The sequence below is a fragment of the Apium graveolens genome, chromosome 2 (genome assembly GCF_009905375.1).
Source record: "Apium graveolens cultivar Ventura chromosome 2, ASM990537v1, whole genome shotgun sequence".
Taxonomy (NCBI): domain Eukaryota; kingdom Viridiplantae; phylum Streptophyta; class Magnoliopsida; order Apiales; family Apiaceae; genus Apium; species Apium graveolens.
In genome coordinates this window covers 17,164,262-17,185,439 of record NC_133648.1, presented here as the reverse complement: position 1 = coordinate 17,185,439, position 21,178 = coordinate 17,164,262, and the positions used below count along the sequence as shown (strand labels likewise).

Below are 21,178 nucleotides of genomic sequence, written 5' to 3'. Positions count from 1 at the left end.
AAGAATGCATTTCCCACATATAGGGCGCGTCCTAGGACACTGGGCGCGTCCTGTCCTTCATGAAACCTGCAATGTTCTCCAGCAACTACCTCTCATGACACTCCACAAATACAGGACACGTCCTGTCTTCCTGAGTGTACACTTTCAAGCTTCTTTTCCAAGGAACTACTTTTCAGTATACTCCCACTATGGTGGACGCGTCCAATACACCTGGGTGCGTTCTGCCCTGGGCATGTGCTTCCTAACTCTCTCATCATAAGACCATCCTTCATAAAAAACTCCCACAAAGGTTGGTCGCGTCTTGTTAGCCTAGACGCGTCCTAACCTTTTGCAATGCAATACCGAGTTTGACCACGTTTGACCCGAGTTGTTCCTAATACCAAAATTTGGGTATAACAGGCATGTCTTGATTTATTTTTTAAAAATAATTCTTTCATTTCTAGCATGTAGTTTTAGTTGTGTAGCCTGCATATAGTTTTAGTAGGTCGCTCAAGTCTGCTAGACATAGGTTGTAGCTTTAGTTGGTTGTTGGGTTGAGACTTGTTGTTATTTGGTTTTAGGCTTGTGTGCCTTTAATAATATCCTTACTTATAAAAAAAATTATTGCATTGCAAACTCTTTCATTGTTCAAGCTGCTGAATCAGTTTGATGTTAATACCCAAAAAAACTCATCTCATATTCCAGTGAATGATTAAGTATATGTTAGTATTGTCATGATTGATCCTGTAAATCAAATATCAATAAGAGAGAGACATTTTAATCTCCTCAAATAGGAAATAGGTCAATTTCACCAACTCTCTTAAAAATAATGGTCACCTAACTCTGGAGACTATCAGGTTGTTAGACTGAAATCTCAAACATATCTCGAAGGAGTTTGGTAAGACAGTGATTATGAGTGACAATGCAGTCATTGGAGGTTTGGAAAGTTCAGTACATGTAGAATCAACATGAATTTCATTACAAAAATGATATAAATTTCTTTGATTTCTCATACAAATCTGGCATCTCCACAAATATTATTCAAAATCTTACCTTCAGAAACCATCTATAGCATATGTTCCACTACTTCAGAAGTGGTAAAAATAACAGATATGTTACAGAGATATTATTAAAAAAATGATATATACTTCAGAAGTCATTAGAGTGAATGAATGGTTTATATTAGATGCAAGGTCTACAAATTCATCCATACAAAACCTGTCAATGAGATCCGTGTATAAAAAGTTTCAAATCTTCAAAGATCTACCGACTGCAGCTTCAAATACTTTTTCTCTCTAACAACCAATCCATTAAACAGTGAGCTATAAAGTATTTTCTTGTGACCACATATGCTCGAAGAAATATTGAACACGTATCGTGCTGTAACTCTACAACTTTACAAAAGTACTGACTTGATATTTGAAGGAGGATATAGTAAGAACAAACTTAACAATATATATATACAATTGCGACAAAAAATGATCAAGGCCAACTTCCCAGCAAACATATTTATTTTCAATAGATATAAGCTCAATGGTATTCGGGCACTGCTAAACTTTATTTTACATGCCTAATTACCGTCAAGAAGCTTCTGACAGGGTTCATTGCTATCTATTCAGCTTTCACTATTTCCCAAGATACCCTTACTCAATTCTATTACAATATTTATCACATTTTTACCAACCAATGATAAAACTCTTATTAGTCTCGTACTACGTGAACTAAACCAAATCATCACCTATTTAGACAAATAAAATACATTCCTCGAAATCGTCCAGTATGAACCTCACTTTATTGTATGTTTTCATACTCACATATATATCTTTAATGACGTTTGAACTATTATAATGATGAAAAAAATTAAACAAAACTCATCCAAATTAAAATTTCACCTATTAGAAGCATTAATATCTCTTTTTGATGTCTTTGCATCTTCCACTGAAGTACTTCTTTTAAATTATAAAAATGGCAATAATAGTTGGATTTATAGGATGTCTGATGCCTCTACGTGTTTGTAAGTACTTCACTTTTAGATACATCTTACCTCATTTGAAAGACATGTACGATAAAACAAAATGAACTATTTTGCATCTAAAAAGGGAATAATTTACTTTCTAATTAAAAAATATTATACAGTAGTTGGTGCTGAAGTGACTCAGTTTAGTTGATCTTAATATTTTAGTTGATTGTATACTTGAATAGTTGTCTTGCAGTAGGTGTTACCCCTCCAAAACCCAGTTTAGCTGATAGTGATACTTACAGTAAAATAATCTAGCAATAAAATCAAAAACACATAAGTCAATTTTAAAGCAAAGTACACATACACCGTATATATCAACTGAAGAGCAGGGTCTAGGGGAAATCTAAAAGAGTAGAGTGCTCTTTTTTCAAAGAATCCCAGCTTGTAGATGGCAAAAGCAGTAGCAGTAAAAGCAGTCCAGTAGCATTAAATAGTAAATATAGTAGTTTGTAGTAAAAGCCAACTATGATATTAGTATTAATTTTAAACAAAGGTAATCTTAGGTCAAAAAAATGATGTAAGTTTAAATATAGAGGGTTGAGTTCTTATTATTTACAAAGAATAAAAGATGAAAGTGCCTACTAAAATTAATTATAGTATTTTTATTAATATTGTGGCTAATCTCAATCTTCCTTGTTCCAATGGTGAAAATATGAATTGTGCTTTAAGAGCATGTTGCAAGGGAATTAAAATCTGAAAATTCCTTATCTATGATGCACGAAACAATGGTCGGCAGGTAAGAGACTAAAAATTTGGTTGACATACAAATTTTTATAGTGTGTGGATATATATATATATATATATAGTGCATAGTTATGAGAGAAGCCTGGCACCTAAACAGGAGATGCGCCTATGAGAATAACTTAATAAAAAAATCATACATTGTTATACGTAAACCGACTATTAGAAAAACAAAGATTCATAAAAATAATAACAGATTATGAATGTCATTGCATAGATATATACAAACCTCATATGTTGTAGTTCCACCAAAAGTTGCATCCTGATGTAGAGTTACATTCTACATGATACCATCTGCAGATAAAATGCATAAAGCCCTTGGATCATTTTGAGAAAATTCCCTTATTTTCGATGACACGTATTGAAATCACTATAAAATAAAGTTTCATCTATTTTGTTATAATAGATGTAATGCTTAATATCGAGAGCATCTAGTTATGCACATGCAACAAAACTGACAATGCTGGTATTATTGGTCATGGATTTTAAACTATTTATCTCGCTATTAGCAATTGCATCTTTTAAAGTCATCGATAATTTAAATGGAATACTCTCTCTGGTAACATCTATCTAATATATAATAAAAAAATCAATCAAAGAAAAATCAAAAATAAAGTTAAGATGTGTAATTCGACCACACAAAAAATAAATCAACTAATTTATGCAAAAAAAATACAAATGCAAACATGCACAACTAACAAATATTAAAAGTATGTAAAAGAATTATGTTCAAATCTATACCTTGACTAAACCATGCATGATAACCTTGACTGTTACCATATTGATGTATTAATCAGCGATTTACACATTAAGCTTCTTTGCTATTTGTGTATAAGATTTAACTGATAGGTACTTGACAGTTCAGTTCAGTTCAGATTAAAGACAAAAGCATTGGAAAGAAAATGCTAGCGAATTGATATTTTGCTCAAATTACCAAGACATTTTATTTCATGTAATTACTGAAAGGATTTGATAAGAAAATAATCATTGAGGAATTTAAGAGCCTGTTCTCAGCAGAGAATCCTAAAAGAATCAGAAGGTTATCATTACCTGTATTGAATACTCAGAAACTGGTTGTACCATTTCCTTCTGATAATAGATCAATAGGCAGTCATTTTGTTCAGATGATTTACCATGATTTACCCAAAAGATCCATAGGAAATTGATACATAAAACGTCAATATGTACACCTATAAAAATGATATGCAGCAATAAATCACTAAATAAAAACAAATCATAAAAGAAATTTATATCTTTGGTAAGGCTCAAACTATTTTTTGCTGGATAAGAAATACTGTACCTTTATTGTGCGGGTTTGAACACTACTAAAAGTTTACCCAAATAACCAAGAAGTCTAAAATGAACAATTATAGACAAGATTAATCCAGATATTATTAAAGAATTATTGCAAGACACCTCAGACGACATATACTTAGTTACACCCTTATACCTACCTAAACCATAGACTGGTTCTGTTGTGATATTAAAACCGACTTATTACACAATACAATCAATTGATGCTACTTAAAAATACATGAAATGCAAAAAAGTAGTTAAATAGAATACATGCAGTTTAATGTTGTTAAAGAATTGATGAGTAGAGTGAAAATAATTTTATCCAAAAATGAAAGACAAAAATTATTATCAATATTGACGATGCCTTGACACAACACCAGCAATGTCCAACTTGTGCATTCCTTACATGATTGTCAAAGTGCGGAGAGGACACTACACTTGATGTCACTAACGATACAGTTCTGCAAATACCTAACAATGATTTTACTTTTTTATTAGAAGATATAGAAGATAAAATGCACCAAGGTAATAAAATAAATGACAATTGATATTGAAGTGATTTTTAAGAATTGCATTATCTGAGTATATTAATTAGCTCTTGAAGCAAATACTGCATCAGCCTCCCTTAAAACAACTTTCCAGTCATCGGTATACTTGTTCAAATGTTACTGCTTGCAACTGCATTTTGTTCAAGACAACTCTATTGAAACAAAATTACTGGATTTTAAAACTAATTTTATAATGTACTTCCGAGCTTAAAAATCATCTCAAACATGTTATTTTAAATTTACAGCCACAAATGAAGAAAAAATTGGTGAACAACTATAAACACAAACATATATGAAACAAAAATATAGAAACACGCTGCTCATAGAAATACATACTGATTAACAAACCTCTATTAGAATTTTCGTCAAACATGTGTGTTGCATAATAAAAAAAATTAAAAATAAAACATATCAACAAATAACTACAAATATTGTCAAAGAAATAAATGAGATACAAAAATCAGTAGCATTATTAAGTAACTCCGGAACATATATACCTGATTTCGTAGAACCTGAATCCTAAGAATTTGTTTATCGGAACCAAATGATTCTTCTTCTCCATTTATAATACACCATCATCTAAAACAATACAAAAAGAATGATAAGAGCTTTGGAAATGATGACATAACATTGTCTTATTAATTAACATAAAAAAACAAATGGACAAACATATATAAAACAAACAAATTGTGCATATATGATAATAAAAAGAAAAGAAAATAGGATCCATGGACATAATACTGAACTATAAAGAGAAAAGAAGATATGAGAAGATATTGAACTGATTGTAAACGCACTCGACGGAGCAATGGAACGAAGGAGACAATGATGGAGGCGGCCAGGTTAGCAGATCATGTTTCAAAGAATAGAATTCAAAAAAATTCAAAAGTACTATACAAGTTGCTACAATCATGGAGTGATTGAGATGTACAAATTTATATATTATGTTAGTTTCTATATGGGTTAACATGGATAGATCCATAGATATTTGTATAATATAAAGTTTGGGTCTTACTCCATTGAGAACTTTTTTTGGTGAGATATGAGATCTAATCTCAATCACACAAATTTAAATTTATTTTTAATCTAGACCACTAATTTTAAATCTCATCATCATCTCCAACCATCATCACTTCCATCATCTTCTTTCTACTTACCACCTACCACCTCCTCCAATCACCGGCAACCACCATTTCCGACCACCACTAATTCCGGCGACCTCCAGAAAATCACCACCGTCAAATATAAAATCACCTCCGTCAAAATATAAAATCACCATCGGAAACATAAATATCACCACAATCGGCCACCAGCAAACAAAAAATCACCACAACTGGTCACTGCCTGTACCCACCAGATCCGGCCACCAACTCTGTTCATCAACTACAATCACCAATACTATAACAAAAATCACGACCGGGAACTAAAAATCACCACCTTCAGCCACTTGTTGCCCATCAGATCCAGCCACGGTCACCAAGTCCGACCACTGTATACACATAAATCACCACCAGATCTTCATCAAACACCACGAATCAACATTAAAATCACAATATTACACACTCCAACCACCACCTACAATCTTCACCACCACAATAACATCACCCATCACCACTACAAAACCATTTTCATCCCTACCACACACCACCACTTGTAATATTTAAAACATCGTTCGGTCAAACGGAGTTTCATCGAATAATAATAAAATCGGAGTTGTAGATCTGAATGCGGGGGAGGGGAATGATGGGAGAAAGGGGGCGGCGAGAGAGACGGCAACAGAGAGGTGTCGACACGGCGAGGAGGAGAGAGGATCGTCGACTGCAATTGAATCGGGATGAAGAGGGAAGAGGGGGGAGAGAGAGAGAGAGAGAGAGAGAGAGAGAGAGAGAGAGAGAGAGAGAGAGAGATCTGGTGGTGGTGGAGGTTGACGGCACCGGAGTAGCGGCGGTTGGTACGTGGTGGTGATGGGTGGAGGTAGTGGTGGGTGTGGTGGGTAGAAATGAGATGGAAGGAGATGAAATAGATTAAGTGTAAAATAAAAATTAAAAATGTGTGATTGTGATTTAGTTCAGGGTTAAAATTGTGTGGCTGAAGTGAGGGTTCTCATTTATTTGAGCAACTGTCTATAAAGTTTAATGTGTAAAAAAAATAAAATGGATTATGGGTCATGGCTAAATCTTATACGAACAATAATAACCTTTAAGATTATATAGATTGCCCAAACTTCTCATTTTTTTCTTGTACCTTTGCCCAATATATGCGCTGTAGTGTAAAGCGTGTATGAATATATATAAAAAGTTAAACAATAAAATCCACCAGAGGTGTTGTCTGATTAACACCACAGTTGAACAATACTAATAGATATATCATACACACACTTGCATCACACTTTTTAACCTCGTATTAAATCAATCTTCATCTCGGTCATTTTTTTGTATCCATCCTTATTATATATCGTTTTTTCACCGTGATTCTCGATACTGAAAATTCACATATTTTCACGACGGCGATTGCAGTCACTCCTTATAAATACATCTTGTTCTAATATGTATGTATTTATGTGTTTGAGTTGTTATGTACATCAGGCGTATCACAGCAAGACTGGCATACACATGAGCGTATCTAAACACCACTACTACGCATAAGGTGTATCTATATACCGTGCATCATCTGTTCTAAGGAGTATTGACTTGATACTGGAGCTACTGGAGCTGCATAAGCGTAGCAAATGGATATTTTCGTGTCATGGGTTATTTTTTCCCAATGTTAGTGGGCACTCTTTTCTTCCAGGCGTAGCGGAGAATATTTAGACCAAGGCGTATTTAGGAACATGTTTTGATATCCTCTGAGGCTTGTGTTGGTGTTCACCGGTAACAATCGGATACGCCAGTGGGCATTTAGGTCGGTAGTCTCCGCTTCTGGGTATTTGAGTATAGTGCAGCCCAAAAATGAGTAGAAAGGTCTTTCACCCGACATTTTACTTGAAAACCATAAATTCCGCTTAGGTTACTAGCCACAATGTAGAGAGCAAATTGTGATCCCATAAAATCTAGCTGCGACATAATTTATAGCATGTGTTGTGCCAAAGTTGCAACAGAAGACACATGTCCTAAAACAGAAAATCCATACAAAACATGCTGTTTTGGGCATCTATCCTCCACACATGTGGTCTCATCTGTATATTTTCTTTAAAAAAATGTTCTTGCGAGGCCTAATAAGACAATCCCACATCATCCAATAGCAGAATAGGCCAAGAGATGGTGTAAAGTAAAGCATTCAAATATTCATGACTGTATATTGTTAGTACAGTACATTCATATTATTGGTACATTCATGCATTCATAAGTTGTATCAAGTCAAGATCACGTAGTTATTCAGTTCCCCCCACACTGCTTCCTCCACATCTTCCCATGATTTCGACATCTTCAGCTCTTTCCATATGCTGAATATAGCACCTAAGATGTTGTCATCATGCAATATACAATAGCACCTGTATTTACAAACAACTTCAGTTAGTGGGCATGACTTATGAGTGCTAATGCAACACTGAATCACTCCCTATGATACTATTGAATATGCCCATCACCAAAATTACAAAATACAGGAGTAGGAGAATAATGGATTTTAAAGATGACAAATGAATTCTCCACGCACCTTAAATTAGTAATACCAAATCATGATGGGCCTCACACAAAAATAAATTTAAAAAAGTAAAGGAACAAAAAATACGATTCAGATTCTACAGAGCAAATTTGTAAACCTTTTTGCATGGTTCTTATAGGATGCACTGTTGACATAGGTGAGGCTTCAATATGACACGAAAGGACTGTCTAGCTCCTCCTTTATTCTTTTAAGGTAAAACAATTCAATGAGGTAGGTAATATATGGAATTAAAACATTCAATGATGGTTCATTTGAACATGATACTGAGGTAATAATTAATTCCAGGAATAGTATGCATTTTCCCCAGAGGAGAGGACTATTTAAGGAAGGAACAAAATTGGCTTCCCACTATGATATGATCTAGCAGATATCGGGGTGTGTGATAAAACATTTAGTAATCTTTTGGATTGAGAATCGCGAGTGGAAATAAGAGTATGGGAATGGCAATGATTTGAAATTCCAAGGAGTATGTTCGGAGTGATTTACCCGGTTAACTGGAATGAGGTTTTCATGCCAATCAATAACATTGTTCATCCACATGATAGCACAGGTATTTAGATTCCAGTCCCCATAAACCGAGTTCATTTACCCAGTTAAATGGAATGAGGTTTTCATGACGATCAATAACACTGTTCATCCACATGATAGCAAATGTATTTAGGTTCCCTTCCCCATAAACCGGGTTCATTTACCATGATTACAAACCCCTTATTGTCTTTCGAGAGATGTAGAACTTTTAATTTTGTAATAATTAAACAAGTGTATGAAAGTGAGATAAAATACACACACACACATATAAATATATAATATTAAAAAATAAAAATAAAAAAGGTGTCCCTGCCAAATTTACGGGAAAACCCACAATATAAACTCGTCCTTAGCAGGAAGAAAAGGTATAACTGAAGGTATGTATAAATTAGTAATTAAGTTTAATAAACGTAATTCATTTGGTAGCCCTCTGTAAGGACCAGTAGCTATATTACTCTGACTCTTTAATTTTGGTCGGCATGCCCTACTCGGTGTCACACCATTTAACTGAAATGTGGACATTTTGATCAAGTGAAGACCACAAATGGGATGAACTTAGGATGGAAAAAGAATGCGGTAAAAAGGTGAACTGAGGAAAAAGAAGACGCCACCTAATTGCAAAGTCTCTAACGAAATCATGTTTAATTTGAGTTATATTGTTGATTTTTACTATGAAATCAGGCTTATATTATTATTTTTACAAAATCCTTATATTGTTTTTATTTACTAATCAGTAGGAGAAGAGAGAGATGAAGATATAATAACGATTGATGCCTCTCAAGAACATAAATTTGATTCTTTTCTGATCGCATCAATAGATGACAGAAAATATGTGTTCATCAGCTTATCTTTCTCCCAGAGGGTTGTTCAGTGGTTGGCTACTCACAACTACTGTACGACTTGGTAACAAGCGCTAGAAATACTATAGTTTCAACTGTGCATTATTTAACTTCATTTAAGAATATTCCAGATGAATAAACACCCACAGCCGCACAAAAAAAATCAGGAATGAAACATAATCTGATTCATACTCACATGGCTAGGTATGAGGTTCGGCAAAACTTGTTGGCTAGCTTCACTGATTCTTTCTGTTCTGCATCACTCTTTAAAGGAAGCTTGTAGCTTTCCAAAAATTTCTTTAGAAGACGAGTATCTCCTCTAAAAACGTCAAGGTACAAGGGAATCAGATCGCATATTGGGTCGCCTGCAAAATTAAAAAATAACAGATTTCTTTAGTAAGAAGTACAGAGATCGACAAGCCAGAAAACTTCTTACAATAAGAGTATCATATTTTCATTCTGATCACTTGTGCTCTATAATTCCCAGACTTTAAGAAAGACAGAAAAAAAAAGTAATTAATAATCGTTCAATATAAAATATTTATACAGTTTATATGTATAAATTTTATAAGTAAAAGTACTATTCTTAAATTAAATTTTGATGGTATCTACTATATTTTGATATTAATTAGCATGTTAAATATATCAGTTACACTACATGTAAAAGATGTTAATACAAACATATTTATATATTATATATTACACAAAGGTTTGGAAAATATTGTTACACAATATTATTACGCAATTCTGTATTACCAATTGATTATAGTAAAATTTGGAAAATATTCTTTACGCAATTCAGTATTAATCAACCAAAACAGTAATGTTCGACATACAAATTTATAAGAATGCAGAATATGAAAATGCTAAAAATATAAGAAATGAGCTAGCAGTACCCACCTACAGACATATTACCAAAATCAAGAATATGGCTAGGACGCCACCATTTCAGTTCTCCATTGTTACTAGAACTGGGTCCTATATCACCAGAAGTTGTGTCATCTGAGCTAGAAATAATAGAATATGGTTCCATGATAATATTGTCATCCATTATATCTGAATGTATCCAAGTACAAGTTCTGAAAACTTCTGGCAGCCCATCGCGACGCTACAACAAAACAGACTAGCTTTTATTAAACTTCAATATCTGCGTGTGTGTGTGTGTGCTTATTTTTGCATAAACAGTTGAATAACTCATCAAAAGAAATAAACAAGAAAATAAATACCTGAAAGGTATTAAGCAAGTTCTCAAAATCATCAGGGATATATTCAAGAACTCGTTCTATCAAAAACCTCGGGATAGGATCACCCCTGCAGAACTCCACATTTTGCAATGTTAGGAAACATAAAATGATCCTGCTGAATACAATGGGGTACGCAGAAGCATATTCAATTCCTTACAGACATTCACAGCATAAAGTTCTGACAATTTTTTTTTACTGGAGGTTAAAAAATACCTACTTCTAACATAGATCAAGGCTTGAACTAAATCCATTGAGCTGATATATGAATCATTTATTTAAACCATGATAGGAAATTCCAGTAGCTTACTCATTAAGAATGTCATCAGTTCCCATTGGCACACAAAATAAATGAAAGCGGCATAAATTCTTGCTACCAATTATAGAATGCCTGACATCTATATGATGCAAGAATCAGAGGATATGCAGGTAAACTAAGGTCATGTGACACTAATATGTGCTTTCACAAATTAATTTATTTAGCTGCATTTAAGACCAGATAATATATCTTTATTCTGAATCCTCCTGTAACAATATCAATAATAATAAATATAGATACATTGAATTTTTAAATAGTGTACCAGTTAGTCAAGCGGCTAACCACGTCCTTTCTCTTTTTGTTGAGGGTGCTGAGAAAAACTTTCCATTCTGCTGGTATGCTATCTTTTTCAGTCTCATCCTCAAAATATCCTTTACAACGAGCATTTTCTTTATATTCTTTATTTTCCCTAATGCTCAAATCACATACAGGTGGAAATGGCATAAGATGAAGGTTACGTAGCTGTTCCCCCAAAAACGACGCCAGATTTAAGGTGTCTTCCCATGAGATGTGATCCGCTCTGTAAAATTGAAGAAGAAATAGTACACAATTACTTTAAATTCTATGTCAAAGTACTTTGAACAATGCAATTTTAAATGTTTAAACTTACAGCTCAGACAGTAGCTTCCCTTTACATCTTTTTGTTACAATATATGGCCATATAGTTGAGTGTCCAGAAGGACTTGTCTCTTGTAGCCCAGCTTTTCTATATTCAAATTGTTTTTTGCTCCATATGCCAAATGGAAAATCAATATCTCTAGATATATTATCAATATTCCCGTTGCATTCAGCGATTATATCTGGAAAGCCTTTACCATCCCACTGCTTAACCTTATATGATCCACTTTCGAATATAACAATTCCACTAGCAAGAACATCAGGAATGTGATATTTCAAAGAGGATCCATATGCACGCAATAGGCTGTAAAATTCGAGCTGCAAAGTCAAGTAAAAGTCACTGAAGTTTGAGAATAAGAAAGAATTAATCTAGTAGACAAATTGGAATTACATAATATCATAATATATACCTCAGTGCCCATGGAATGAAGAGAAGCTTCTAAGCCATCCTCCACATATATCTTAATAACATTATCAGCCACAAGGTAGACCTATTAACAAACAGTACCAGGTCACAAAAACGTTTGGCGTTCTCTGATAAAAAATAAAGATCACTAGTACGAACAACTGAAATGATGGCCATACTTATGCTAATAAACATAATTCTATAATCTGGAAACCATAACCTTCAGTAACGCTACGGATATCCAATTCTCTGTCCCATATAACATGCCCAAACTCTATCCGGTTTAAACCACAGGATACAGGGCCAATGTACTAAACTTTATTCCTTTACAAATCTATAGCTAAACTTAAATATATGAGCAAAATATATGCACATAGAACCGTCTGAAAAAGTTTAACAACTGAAAGCAACTCTCTATCTACTATCTAGCATGACGAAATGGCGCAGAAAGCAACTTGGTAAACCAGATCGGATGATTAAACACTTGACAGGGAGCGAGTTGCTCATCCCATGTTTAATTATTCAATTGGAAACACCAACATCCTATGTTCAATTGCCTTTAACATCATCTCAGAATAGTAGCTAGCAGGGCCGTTCCTGATATTTTAAGTTTTGGGACGAAATTCATTGTTTCTGTCAATAAATTATAGATCAGTGATGAGTTTGTAACACTATCAAATTCAGTAAAACGGGGTAAATAATAGTAAAAATCTTGCTTTTTTCAATCTATCAGGTTGACCTCACTGATCTAAGACTGACAGTTAGTTTTCTAGTGACTGACGCCAAATTTTGTACTAACGGCATCACTGTAACAGCTCAGGGTGAGCAAAGTGGAAAAGAATACATCTTAAACCTTAGCTAAGTCACCATTAAATGCTTTCGGGGCCCGTTGAAAATTTTAGCATTGGTTTTCAAGCTGATGTATTGAGCCCAAGGCTACAAATGGTAAATTATAGAAATAACAATTTATAACAGTCTACAGGAGCACAACTCTACTAATTATATATTTAGAGAGACGAAACTAGGGCTTCGGTTGTCAAAAGATATAGATGAATAAGGGAGTTCACAGTCGAGAATAATTGCAACTCAAATGCTAATTATGGCTACCTACTTTAAATTGCATGTCTACCCTTCAATCTTTGTTTTTATAATTTCGAAGTATGGAACCAAAAAGACACTCGCTGACTCGCTCCGTCATTCAGATAGTCACGAGAGATTGATCACCTCAGACACATGCTAATTGGGCCTATCCAGCCGCCTCGGCCCTTCAGAAAATATTTGGACACTTGGCCTGATCAAGTTGACAAAGTGACTCCTCACATTTTTAGGAAAAAAATTGTGCGTTCATATATTCAACTGTTATATTGCGGGGTTTGTAGTTCCCAAAGAACATGTGGATTTAGGAGGTTTCCCTAGTCCCATACACAAGAATCTTAGAAAAGCTATCTTTTCTGCAAGTCAGTTTTATTGTATTAAGATTATTAACAGAACTTCCTAATCTCACTTTAAAAGCATCAAGTTCAAGCTACCACTGACATTCACCAATATCAATCGCCCAGGTCAGACTGGTTCTCTTGAATACGTTCCAATATGCATCTCGAGTTCAATTTTTGAACTAGTTATCTGTGATTTTGTTCCAATTTGATCTCATAGCACAAACATTGGTTTTTTAACCCCTTCTATACTCGCCGATGGACTGATTCTCGGTTTTTCTCCATGAGGTGTATAGTAGAATCCTCTATCTTAATATACATATATCTAATTATTTAAGGCATTGTCAGGATTGCAGTAGTAGTATAGTACTAGTAGTATCATGCTATATTGTAGTAGTAAAGGTTATTTTTGGAAGAAGTATAAATAGCAGCACTAGCTGTAATTCAAGTTTATGCTTGAAAAAATTACAGAAAATCCCACCAATCATTCTCTCCCTTCTCCCTAAGATTTATCTATCAAAAAACTTCTATCTTCTCAAAGTTCTCTCTAAAACTATCATCTTCTACAAGTTATCTCTGATTTTTCTCTATTCTTACTCTACTTCTGCTATTACCTCTCCGAATCTCTTTTGTTTCTCCGCTGTATCTCTCCATTCTATCCATTATAATTGCATTTCTTCTCTTATAAATACCAAAAAAAACCACAAAAACTCAACTCAGGAACAAGCAGTTCCTGACAGGCATCCCATACATTCCATTCTCAGCATATTAATTTACTTACAAGAAGACTTAATATCTAGAATCCCTCTCCGTTTGCAAAAAAAAAAGGAATGAAGAATTATTTATGCATAAAAAATGGAAATATAATAAGTTGATTCAAGGAGAAGATTCTTTATGCTCAACATTCATATAAAACTTGAGTAAAGATACACTAAAAAAATACCATGATTTAAATTCACTTACAGGATTGCTCCCTGTGCCAACAGGAAGTTTTTCATCATCTGAGGGCAACTGTAATTCATAGAACGCAGAAATTGCTCCCATGCAATCGGACCATTTGCTGGCATTTAAAGCAAGACAGGCTCCCTGTTCAAAAGATTATGTCGGCAATTTTGAACAAATCATTAGCTTTTCAACTGCTTTAAAACTTTAATACTGATATCTTAATTTACACCCAAAAGATAACATGACTATTTCCAGATGTAGACAGTGCTGGTCAGGAAGATTAGATTCGCCATTATTTAGATAATTTTATCATCATTTACCCTAAATTGATCAAGTTTTCACAGATACAGTTATGCTATATACCTTGGTTCCAAATTAGATAAACCATATAGGCATGTAAAAGTCAATACTCATTATAATTAGAAGTTGGGTGTTCTAAATTTAGTTAGCCCAGTTATAACAGTAATATCGCATTTAAGAATACTCTAATACCTATATGCATACAACATATGTCCTCTCATTTGTTAACGAAAACAAACGAATAACACATAGTTATGAATGGGTTTGTTTAGTTCCAAAGTAAAAAAACACATTATCTAGTTCAAATGAAATTGAGGATGATAAGTAAAGTGCAATTTGCTGTAGTCAACCAAAAGCTATTATTTACTGAATAACTATGTCGTCTATTTAAGAGGCACTCTGGGGACTTTGTATCTACATTCTTCTGTTTGCTTAAAGCTATCTTGAAATAATAATTGTAGCGGTTGTTGCTCCTTTCTTTCAGCATCATAATACAAAGTAGTCATTCTAATAAAGAAGAAGCTCATGATGAAAGAATATTTGTACCTTCCAAATAAAATCTCTATGTCCTGGTTTTCCAACCCAAAGTGTCCATAACCACTCTCTTAGTTCTCGTTGTCCTATACAGTTACCTGAGCTCCATTGAGCATTGTAGTGATCTCTCTCTTTATCTAAAAACATAGCCAAGAAGTTGATATCATAAGAAAACTCTAAATTACACACGTCATGAACATTGATGGCACCACATCTAGCAATTTCACTGTTTGGTTCCTCCGCAGATTCCGAAATTTTGGCTCTCTTCCCATCACTTGTCTGTTTCACATTATGTTGTTTACTTTCTTCCATGTGGAAAGCATTCTTTTTTACAACCTCAAAAGCGTTCTCTTCAAGAGCAAGCAATCCTGCACGACAGAGTCCTTTATGTCGATAACCAGGAGCCATATCCAGACATACAAATTCAAAGTTCTTCGAATTCACAAAATTCTGTGTAACAGCAACGGTAGTCTCCAGATTTAGCACACAATGCCACCATCCACTTGGAACGTATATGGTCTCTCCAGGTAACTGAGTACACTCTATCGGCTTTTCTTCGTTGGAAAGAAGTGGGTAAAAGTCAAGCCACCACTGCAAACATATAAAAATATCTTATATAATGTGCGGAGAGGAATTAAAAAAATCGGGAAGAACAGTACTTGAAAAATATTCTGTTGCTGGTCAAATACCTGTAGGGATGTTGGGGTATCAATACTGACATCACCATCATCTTCATTGACATGAACTGTGACACCTAATGGTACTCTTCCTGGTGGATAGAGTGCCCACCTATACAGACAAAATTAAAAAGTGAAACCTGATTTTGTGTTACGAATAAACTGCTTCAGATAAGATTTGTTGGTAAAATTAAAGGCTGTATTCCCCATGTATTAATTCGGTTTTAATAATTTTTAACCCAACTAAAGTTCGGTTTAAATTTCATGAGGTCAGTTAGAATTTAGGTCGCTTTGGGTCGGCTAAAATAAGATACTAGGCATATTTGACCTGGTGGGCGGTGGTCTGGCAGCTTTGTAAAAGATGAAATTTACAGCTTGCCAAATACAAGGACTATGATACATCAGCCTCTTGGTGGAACACATGGTGGACAGATATTCAGGCGTATGAAATTTTGCATCACAAAGCAAATGTCAATGGCTATGTGTCTTACTATACTTAAACACATGCGAAAGATTCAATGAACTCAAAGCATATTAATACAAGTAAGGGCGCGGGTCAGGTTGGAAGGAGCGGGTCACACACAAAACCCTAACCCAACCCATTTAATTCGGTTTTAATAATTTTTAACCCAATTAAAGTTCAGCATAAATTTTTTGGGTTGTGTTAGGGCGGTGAGGTCGGGTTTTAGAACCCATGGGCACCCCTATCTCGGTCTATTTGTTTAGGTTGCTGTCATTCTCTGTGTTATCTTTATACTTTCTAGTTAAGTTGTAAAGTCACAGGAGCGAAGGTTCGGGCGGGTTAAATTTGCACCAACTATCCTAAAGCAACATGGGTGATCAATAATCTCATTCCGAGATCCCAAAACACAGTCGACGCTCAGAAATTATTGCAGTTTCAGAATTTGGCTTTGAAGTTTAGTGGTCACCCTTAATTCTAGAGGGTTACCTAATTTTGTTTTTAAAAAAATTCCATGTTATGGTCAAGCTCGATGTATGTAGTCAACCGTCTAACATTTATTAATCTAGTCTAATTTACATGCCCTGGTCCTGGAAAATTAAAACAAATGCAGGAAACTTCCTAAGAGTACTATAAAATATCGGTAACACGTTCCAAATTAGCAATTTATGACTCAAAAATTTATTTTATGGTCAACTTCAAGGCTTTAATCTTCATCTCCTATTGAACCTCTAAACCCAAAAAACAATCTTTTCATCTATTCTCTGCCATTCCTACAACTTGTCCTGCATTAAAATTCTACAATGCCACCAATTCTAGCCACCCAATTAGCCCTAGTAGCCATCAAATTTCCAGTTTTCTACCCACAAAACCTAAAAATCAATAATGCCAAACCAGATCCTAATTGTTCCCAAGAAAACAACCAGCACAGTCCATAGAACAAGAGCTGCTGTCCCACTATCTGTTCAGTCAATAACTGCATCTATCCTGCTTGCATACTGAAATGGGAGAGGGAGAGAGACCTAAAGTGATGTAGGACGAGGGTGGGGAAGGGGTAAAAGAAGTAATTATACCTATCTCCACAGAGAATCGGTGAGAAACACAATAAATCCTCAGATTTAATTCATATAATACAAATATATTCAATGTAAAGATTACATTATTACAACTGTTTATATAAAAATCCTATAGCTTAACTATCGAGTAATATCTTCTTAATATAGGAAACACAACTTTTTTTATCTCTACCATATCCAGAATATATCTACTAATATACATAATTTAACTTTAAAGTATATTACAATTAAATCTATTTGAAATTAGTAATATAAATAAAGACAAGCTAATATTATAATTCTTCGATTGGCAATATAAAGGAAAGGATCGCCCCCTGTCATTATCTGTTTTTCTGTTTCTGAACGTCATCATATACAAACCCCAAGTCCAAATATTTTGAGCCGAGGTGTTACAGGCTGTTATACTAATAGTCTCCTGCCCGGATCCGAAATATGGTCTACCACTCAAAAGTTTGATCCTCCAATTATTGATACAATATGCCAAGGATGATGATTTATTAGTTTCACAAGCATTATAATTAAGTTGAAAGAGGTTACTGTATAATAAATAAAAAAAGGTGCACTGTAATATTCTTTCTTAAATCTAGATCAAAGTTACCTTTTACGACCACAGAGTAGAGTATTCCAGGCACTCGTTAGAGCAGGATCAACGTGCCAAGAGGCACCAGATCTCTCTGGCCCGATAATGAGCCATCTATAAGGTGGCCTTTTGTCTCTTTCTAATACATCAAACCAATCATCTTGGAATAAATGGGGCACGCTGTAATCCTTCAGCAGACCTGGTGCAACTTCCCCAAACTGCAATCAGCAAGTTGGATTTGTAATAAGGATCAGATTTTGTGTGTGTCGGGACATTACACCAGATATACTTTATAACAATGGTGGGCACCTTGTCATCAAAAATATAGAGAGGATCCTCATCATGCTGGATCTGCGAGTAGGAGACATAATCCTTAAATTTCATATTTGCTTTCTTCGAACTCCTCTGAGAAATTCTAAACACTTTGTCCCCATAATCTATCATAAGCTGATCAGGTGTCCATGAATTCGTTGCTGACCAAGTATCGGCCAATCCAGAAATCAAAACCTTGTGTAGATTTCAGTAACAAATTACATGAGTAGAAAGACCAACATTCTGGTTGTCTTTAATCATGCTAGCAAGAAAAGTGACATTTTTTACTTTTCCTGTAAAAGGCCCTTTGTTCCATGACATTTTCTTCAGCGAAATTGGATTGTATACAAGACGAACAATTTACATATTTGCACATGACAACAATCATTACAATGTTACCAATTTATACATATATAATCAATTTATGCTGGATGGCAACAACATTCAGAAACTACGGATATGAAAACTACTGTTTTATGGAAGATAACTAATTGCTTATATATATATGGACAACCATTTAATTTAACAACATACCGGTTTCTTCGCGTCATACTCATGATGAAAAGCTTCTAGAGAAAGGTCTGCCTTCCTTTCCACATTTCCATTGTCAAAAGAGAATCCATTCAACGTGGTATAGCAACGGTACAATCTTCTATACAGGAACAAAGAGTTGAATCCTGCTAAAATAATTTTTTTAAGTACTGGTGGGTTAATAATATAATGTAATCAAAAGATCGTGAAGAAGATTGGTTACCGTCAAACTGCAGGGCCTTTTTGCACTGTTCATGCTCATTTAGTAGTTGCAGTCTGCAGCCCAAGCAAAGTAAAAAAAATAGAGGGGGTTTATCAGTTTTACTAAATTCGAGCAGTTATATTAAATACTATAAAAGCAACAGTACGTTATCCATAAGCAAGAGCCCACACATACTGATGTAGCGTTGTTTTCTTCCAGGAGCCTTTATATTGAAGCTGAAGGTTTAAGTTGTTCAAACAAAGAGTCATCCACAGCGGTTCCTCATTGCACAGTATGTACATAACACTGCATATTTCACAATGCAAGGGAATTTCTATTTCATTACATTTGTTGTAACATACACACACATTTCAATGAAGCTAAAATGATATCACTATTGACATTTGTTTTTGGTAATTCCTACATAATCTCAAATGATATCTTCCATTCTCAACATATTTGGCATTTAAATCAGATAACCCAATAGATGGGTGAACTGCGAAAGTTCCCGTCATATACACTTTAAACATAATATAAAATAAAACAGCTTCTCATATAACTATTTATTCATACTTCTATCATTCAACTATAAGAAAACTGTTTGTCACCCTCAATTTGATATATTTCAAATATCAGAAGTATTTCCCACGGCCAAAATAAGTAGCAAAACACACCTACTAGGAGGGAAGAAATAATGTAGCAAAACGATGCCAATTATTGATGATGACAACACCTAGCATATAAACCAATAACATCTGGATTCTCTAACACCACTAAAATCGTTCCTTGTCAAAATATTCATCATCCTATTCCTCTGCGTTTACTTTCCTCCTCTTTTAACAAAACATACTAACCAACTGTTAAAACTTAATCACAAAAGAATCTATTATCTCACTGTAACTCCTCCGTCATTCTACGACCTACGGGCTTAATTTCGGTCCAAATTCCTAATCCAATGTTGCGATTAAATGCTTATTATTCAAACAACAATAATACCAAAACATATACACATTTGTACTAAATTGAAACCTGATAACAAACATATATAAATTTAATCCGTAACTCTATAATTAATTAAATTCACTATTAAAAACAAGCTTATGCAAAATTGAAAAATTAGAATTGATACCTGCTAACGCAAGATAAACGAGCGACATCGCGAGGAGAGAGCAAAACTAAAATTGAACACAAGGTTTCATCTGGCAGAACACGTAGGTCGCCGAGAGCGTCGATTCTACGATCTTTCGGAGCTACAGAGCTTTCAATAATCTCCATTTACAGTGATTGTGTTTGTGTGTGAGAGAGAGAGAAAGATCAGTGTGTTCGAGCGAGCGAGATAGAGAGGGAGAGATATTAGTGTGTTCTTTTGTAACGAGAGAGAGAGAGGGGTGTGAATTTTTATCTTTGTCAGGAAAGTTCAAGAGAGATGTAAATATTTGATTTGAAAAATTCGTAGCGAGTCGTGCGAGAATATGTTCCCCGCGTACAGCTTAGGCAACACGCGGTGGAAAGTTGGTAACTCCACAAACACAATCTATTTTTTTCTAATCCATATTTGGTTATTGTTATTTCTGATTTATTCGATTGACTTTTTTCGAAATTAATATTAGTACATCATTTTTCAGAAAAAATATAGGGTACATTAGTATGGTTGAATTCTATTAGCAAATTAATATTTAGAATCGGAAAAAAATGATACGCATAAATTGTGGAGGCTATTTTTTTCTTTTCTTTTTGAGTTGTCTAATTTTCTTTTAAGGTTGAAGTTAGACTTGGCAATTCGTCACTGTCGTATACTTTTGTCTCGTGTATTTTCGTGTTTCGTGTACTTAAATGTCAAACACAAAACCTAAAATTACACCTAGAGGGGGTGAATAGGTGATTATGGCTAACTAGGATTACTTTTAAATTTTACCCGATAATAGCTTAC

The 21,178-nt window shown here is 34.4% G+C and overlaps 1 protein-coding gene across 1 annotated transcript; it reads right to left on the bottom strand.

The window, feature by feature from the left end:
- Positions 1 to 7,724: 7,724 nt before the first annotated feature.
- LOC141707049 (lysine-specific demethylase JMJ21) lies at positions 7,725 to 20,686 on the bottom strand. Its single transcript, XM_074510017.1, has 16 exons — positions 20,378 to 20,686; positions 19,444 to 19,554; positions 19,270 to 19,322; positions 19,050 to 19,192; positions 18,513 to 18,710; positions 18,222 to 18,421; positions 16,100 to 16,199; positions 15,423 to 16,001; positions 14,595 to 14,717; positions 12,203 to 12,283; positions 11,785 to 12,110; positions 11,437 to 11,694; positions 10,841 to 10,925; positions 10,515 to 10,722; positions 9,811 to 9,979; positions 7,725 to 8,074 (listed from the first exon to the last, which is right to left on the bottom strand). The coding sequence occupies exons 1-16, from the start codon at positions 20,521 to 20,523 to the stop codon at positions 7,936 to 7,938; spliced, it is 2,919 nt and encodes a 972-aa protein (XP_074366118.1). The 5' UTR covers positions 20,524 to 20,686; the 3' UTR covers positions 7,725 to 7,935.
- Between the last annotated feature and the right edge of the window lie 492 nt (positions 20,687 to 21,178).